General features: G+C 33.8%; 1 protein-coding gene across 1 annotated transcript; it reads right to left on the reverse strand.

Moving 5' to 3' along the window:
• Positions 1–351: 351 nt before the first annotated feature.
• LOC103498230 (EH domain-containing protein 1) lies at positions 352–5,984 on the reverse strand. The gene is made up of 16 exons (XM_008460758.3): positions 5,495–5,984; positions 5,323–5,402; positions 4,709–4,777; positions 4,564–4,621; positions 3,950–4,005; positions 3,822–3,864; positions 3,678–3,739; positions 3,204–3,317; positions 2,962–3,064; positions 2,818–2,867; positions 2,501–2,629; positions 2,109–2,360; positions 1,946–2,025; positions 1,414–1,540; positions 1,154–1,297; positions 352–903 (listed from the first exon to the last, which is right to left on the reverse strand). The coding sequence occupies exons 1-16, from the start codon at positions 5,577–5,579 to the stop codon at positions 718–720; spliced, it is 1,638 nt and encodes a 545-aa protein (XP_008458980.1). The 5' UTR covers positions 5,580–5,984; the 3' UTR covers positions 352–717.
• Between the last annotated feature and the right edge of the window lie 788 nt (positions 5,985–6,772).

Raw genomic sequence — 6,772 nt, forward strand, 5'->3', positions numbered from 1 at the left:
GAATATAACCATGATCAAACTTTTTTTTATTCAAGATTGGTGGACATACAGATATTCAAACACTAGGTCGATAAAATATATGAGGCAATAAAAATATACTTTAGGTTGATATGTCATCATCAAATTATGGTACATGTATCCAACTTCAACAATAATACTATATATTAATCAACATTATAGAGGTTTTTTTTTTTCTTTTTTTGAAAACCATAAAGAAAACCAATAAAACCAAGCTAAAAAAAAGTAACCAATAAAACCAAGTTTAGATTAATATATGTTCCTTGGTACAATCGTCTAGGTTTTAACGATTTATGTGAACTAATTACAGCAATAGAAATGGCCCTTAAGAAATATAATAAAGCCGACTTCTCATAAACTGTCAATGAGAAAAGAACAAAAACAACTAAACTCATTCATGGAATGTACTACGAAGAATCCCATTGTTCTATAAACCCAAAACTTTGAAGAATACACCAAAATGCCCAATCAACAGATACACATACATTCGAGCATTAACTAAAAAGAAAATGGATAAAAAAAAACAAGTTCCCAAAATTTTGAATTCTAAAAACACTTTGCATCATCATCATCATCATCAACATCCATTGCAAGTAGCAATGCAACTGCTGAGATTGAGATACTATATAATACTGTTATTATATATATATATATATATATATATATATATATATATATATATATATATATATATATATATTACTCATAAGGATTTTTGAAGTTCTTCAGAAGCTCTGGGATGTCATAGCCAAGCATGTCATCCACGGCTTGAATCATTTTAGGCTTCAATTTCTCAAATTTATCAATACTATACCCATTTAGTACCTCCCTAAAATGCTCCACGTTTGGGAAATCCCCAGCCGGTAAGTGGTACTCCCTTTGAACCTGTCAAAACCAGAGTTCTAAGTTAAGGAAATCCCCTAAATTTTGGACTCTATTCCAAAAGTATCTCCATTTTCAAAAGTTGCAATATTACCCTTCACTTTTCATAAATTTTTCAAACCTATCTTTGGAGTAGAATTGTCAGATGAAAACTGAAACCTAATATAGTATCTCCATTTTCGTTTAAAAGTGAAACTTTTATGAAAAGTCAAGTGTCACCACAAAAAAAATATATAGATAGAGTGCTTAGTACCTTTCCAAATTCATCTTCAAGATTATCAATAAGCCGTTGTTGAGTTTTAGCTTTACCCATCATTGCAGGCATCTCCTTTTTAAGATGGCTCATGATATAGGCATGAATCTTAGCCGCTCTGGCTCGTTTTACAAATTCATTAATCTGGAATGTGAAAAATGAAAACTTTGTTATCTGCATCATGCTGATCTCAAAAGAGAAAAAGTGGTATCTATCCTCTATCGCATATGCAATCACAACATGTATTTTTAGAACTATACCCGACGATCACATGCTTTCTTTGGAATATCAATCAAGTCTGCTAAGAGGTCATCTTGTTCCTTCACAAAAAGATCCCGACCAATTGGGCCGACAGAGGCTTCGTTAACAGGCTTGTCGTTAAATGACCTGATGAAATCAGATAATAAAACTAACCAAGTGAAAATACAATAAATTGATGATGTCAACGAAGGTCAGAGATGAGAAAAGTCCTGTAGAGTTGGATGAAACAACAACTGGAATGATAAAGAATGTGACAGCACTAAAACTATCATGAATCAATTAGGAAACAGACGTTTCAGTTTATATAAATCAGTAATTCCAGTACACAATCAAAGTAAATCAATGGAGAATTATAAAGGTTGAAATCAACAACAAACACAATATCCAAAATATAAATATCAAATGAACATAAATTAAAATAACTAAATGACAACTATGTAAACTGCAACCCCCCACCCCCACACACCCACAAACATGCAACTATTAACGTACACGGTACATTAAGAGTAGAGTGTGAATCAAAGAACCTACCCAATATAAACACGGACGACTTCAGGAGTATTCAACACTTTACCGAGAGACCACATCAATGCTCCATAAACTCTCATTAACTAGAATGATGGAAAGTCAAAAAGGTCAACATTATAATCCTCCAATAAAGAACAATGCAAAGAAGAAAATAATTAAATCTTACTTGTTGAGTATCAACTTGATCTGCTTTATTGAGAACAACACGAATCTTATCATCTTGACCACGTAGAGATCCTATAACACGCTTGAACTCGTCGCTGATATCTAGTTTATGAGGGTCAAACAAAAGAAGGATGAGATCACATTTCGCTGCAAACCATGATATGACCCCTGTGAAATCATAGCTTCTCTGTGTGCGTTGCTTCTCCCCAGATAGAACCCCAGGAGTATCCACAAATGTAATTTGATCAAGGAGCTGAAAGTATAGGTGAAAAGTATTAGCTCCATTGAATCAATTTGGCAAAATGAAACTACATAAATTTAAGAGCAATCGAATGAACTGACAGTATTAATTATTAGACATTTTTAGCCAAGCCATTAAAAAATTTAACATACAGGATGCGGCATTTGAGAACATTCAAACTTCGACAAGAACGCTCCACCAAAGGTTGTCAAACCAGAGAATGGCATGTCTGCTTGAACAGCAATAGTGTTTCCCGGAACACTTCTCTCATCTGGTCCAGACTGAGCACAAGTTCACAATAAAGCAATAAAACCGTGAACATGTTAGCATATGCCCCCTTAATAAGAATATATAGGTAAAGTTTACAGAGAAAAAAGATCATCTGCGGTGATTAGCCAAAATTTAAACACAATAATTATTATACAAGTTTTAAATTATTATTAAACAACAAAGAAAGGGCTGCCCTCACCATTACTACTACAAATCTATCAGTTGTTGGCTCAGGTCCTATGTGAGCTCCTGAAAAATAAAAAAGATTAAATAAATCAAACATGTAATAATTCAAAATTTATACATTCAGACTACAAAAGGTCATAAAGTAAATTCAACTCACCTGGATAATTACATTTTAACAAATGTTTGATAAATGTTGTCTTTCCAGTTGAGTATTGGCCCAACAACATTACCATTGGCTTAGCATCGAAATCACTGCTTGTCTACAAGAAAATAATCAAAACAATTGTTGAAGAAGCATTTTAATTTTTACACAATGTCAGTAACCTTCAAACAACTCGTCTTCCATATTTACAAAAATAAAAAAATTGAAGTGCACAAGATATTTCCCAATCTACTCACCAGGAAAGGGGACACAAAATCATTAAACCGATAGGTAGCTTCGAGAGGCTTCAGCTTTTCATTGTACAGTTTCTTCAAACCGTCAATGATTGATGTAACCGCCGTATGAGATATCTGAATAAGAAATCATGCGGAGGAAAACCTTACCAGAGATTAATAGGTTAACATTTGCAATTTTCATATCATTAATTTCATGAAAAAGTTAAAACTGGAACAAATTAAAAATTTCTAAGAAGGGTAATTGTTTTAAATGGAAAAATTGCTTAAAATATTTACGAATATAGTAACATGTCCTCATCTATCAATGATAAACACCAATAAAATAATATCATCTATCAATGATAGACATGGATAGACTAAGACATTTTGCTATATTTGTAAATATTTTGGTTCATTTTGTTATATTTAGAAACAACCCAATAAGAAATATAGGCAAACTAGAAAGAAACAAATGGAAAAAAGAACCCATAATACCTTGCTCCCAGATTTTGAAGCAAACCATGGAGTTGATGGTGGAGGCATGGGTTGAAAAGTTCCTACATTGGCAGGTATCAATTTAAATCAGAGACCGAGTTGGCAATTTTATTATGGAAATTCAATGATTGGAAATTTTCTAACCATTTGTCTCATGCTGACTAGATACTGCTAATCGCTTAGACTTCTGAAAAGAGAATCAGAAAAAGATATCTTACATTAATTTATCTACAATGGAAATTCAACATTGTTAAAGGAGTGATAGTACTTACAACAGCTAAAGCGTCCAAGCCTTCTAGCACTGGAAGTTTAATTTCCTCCATGCCAGCTGTAAGGAAGTAGAAGGGTGTCAATGTATAATGAACAGGAAGCAAGTAGTGTCTTTGCATTGTAAGGTGTTATGTAAGCACATGAATACAAAGTTTGAATTCAAAGAAAGCGCTTTCTGTTTGCAATCTATAAACCAGAATTTATCCATTCTGTCTGTTATAACTTTTCACTAATAGTTTTCAAATAATCTAGTTCAATAACGTTCAAAAAAGTCAATCAAGGAATCAACCATTAGAGGATGGATTAACCGGTTAGAAAGAATTACAGTCCCCGAATCTCAATATTCTCACCTGGTCCGTCTACAAAAAATTTTCTTAGACTACGCAATTTGAGGATTAGAGGAAGATAAAGTAAAAATATATCAATAGATTTAATATACAACTGATAAATTCAGAAATGCCATAAAATTAAAGGCTCTGGCATAAGATATCTGAATTATTTGATGTCTTGATCCAGAACAGAAATTAATCAGTTACACTCCAAGAATAAAGGCCAAAGGAACTTTGAATTGTTAAAAGTAAAAGACAGAACTATCAAACATATCCATTCAACTTGCCTGCTTTCTTGAGGATATCTGAGTCCAGGTCATACCCTGCTTGTGCTAAAGAAATAAGCTGTTTGTAATAAAAACAATATTTAGAATTAGAAAAACATCTACGTATTGGTTAATGTAATAAAATCCAAATAAAGTAGTATAAAACCTGCATGGCAGTAACGAACTCATTGAACCCTAAATATCCCTGTCGTTTGGAGTCTGCAACAGCCCAAACCTTTAAACATGATATGAAATATCACATTAGTTTCAATCGTGGCATCGTAGATAAGGGCAAAAGATGTAACCACAGAATCCAATACATAGTATAAACCCAAATAAGCAAACCCCGTATCATACAAAGAAAGAAAAAGACAGCACATGCATATACTAAATTCAATAAATTCAGTGTTTGCATCTGACTTATATAGTTAAAATACTCGTAAGTTTGAAAAACTTTTCAATCGTGAGTAGGAAAGAAAGAAAAACAATAAGCACAAATTTTTAAAGAACAAAACCAAATGAAAATCTGTGACCACAAAACAAATCAGAGTAAATACGATAATTGACTAAATAAAGAAATAAAGAAGTTTCTTGAATTCTCATTTAGATAAGGAAGTTTTGAATACCGATTATCCACCACGAAACACATCGAAGTTAAATTAAGCTTAACATCAATTAAAATATTCGCAACTAAGACAAATCACAATACTCTATCTATCGAGGGTAAAAGCTAGATTGAACTATTAACTCAATAAACTAAAAGAAAAACAAGTGAGATACCTGTTTGAGCTCGCCGCGAGAAAGATGAGACATGGAGAAGAACTGTATGGCATCATTTCCAGTAACACGACCATCTCCATCTACATGGAAAGATTAGAACAGAAAAGAAAACGATAAACATCATGGAAGAACAAAATAGAAGAAGAAACGCGTATTGAGAATAGAAAAGTACCTGAATCGGCCAAACCGAACCATTCCTGAAAGATCTTAAGCTGGTGTTTGGAGGAAGAGCCAATCGCACCCGATCCAATCTCCATTTTAGAAGAAAACTTTGAAACAAGAATGAGAGAAATGAAATTCAAAACTAGAAGAATGATGTACCCGATTCTTTCTACTATCAACTCTTCTCTGATCTTTTTATCAATTTTTCTTGAGTAGTAGCAACTGTTTGGCGCTCGGGATGAACAAAATTGAATTGAAACGCACGCCGTTGGCAGAAACGACGCCGTTGCAGCTCGTTTTTCTCGGGGCTGGAAAACGGCTGAGTGGAGGAGGTATACTTGTGTATGACGCGAAGTATTTTGGATCAGTGTATCCTCCAAAATCGGATGGTGAGGATGGAGGTGTTTTGGGATGTGATTAATGGTGTGGATTTGGTTGGTGGACGTGTAAGAAAAGATCAGGAAAATGACGGTAGGGACTTATACAGGGGATTGTTATTGAATTGTCGAGCACAAGATAATTTTGAATTGAGAGGAAGAGAGAGCGCCCGTTTGAACAAATATGGTGAGTGGAGCCCACGTGTACACACTGATTAGTGGATGATGAAATGCTGTGGGCTCCGCTCAGACTCGGAAAGTTTTTTAAAATTTGAATTTTTATTTTATAAACCAACCAACGCGGCCATTCAAAATTTGTTCCATTTCTTTTTTACTTCGGTTCTGGCTTCAATAGCTTAAAAAGCCCTAACAAATTTAACTGAACCAAATTATATATATTTTGGAAATTTTGTGTGAATTTCAAAGAAGGGTTCATTTTGATAACCTCCTACAGTAAATAAACCCTTTCTTGATTTATTAATAATGCATGAGGACGATATAAATAGCCAAGAGTAGTGTGTTTTAACAGTGTTTATAACAAAAATGTAACGAACTTTGATTTGCTTTAATGCCCCCTGAAGATGGACTTGAAGGATTTATAATGCCCATCTTGGAAAGTAGTGTGTTAAAGATGTTGTTTGGCAGTGGCTTGGTAAAGTTATCAGCAAGCTGTTGGCTAGAGTGTATTGGTAGTAGTTTAATGTGGTCATGAATGAGCTTTTCTCGAACGAAATGGCAGTCAAGTTCAATATGTTTCGTCCATTCATGAAAGATGGGATTTGATGGCAGTTAAGGCAATGTGGATTGCTGCATCATATCACAGTATATAACAACAGGTAAGGATGAAGGAATATGTAAGTCTGTCATTAGCTGCCTTATCCATAAAAGTTCACTGGTTGTTGCAACAAGTG

This window comes from Cucumis melo, chromosome 12 (assembly GCF_025177605.1).
Source record: "Cucumis melo cultivar AY chromosome 12, USDA_Cmelo_AY_1.0, whole genome shotgun sequence".
Taxonomy (NCBI): Eukaryota; Viridiplantae; Streptophyta; class Magnoliopsida; order Cucurbitales; family Cucurbitaceae; genus Cucumis; species Cucumis melo.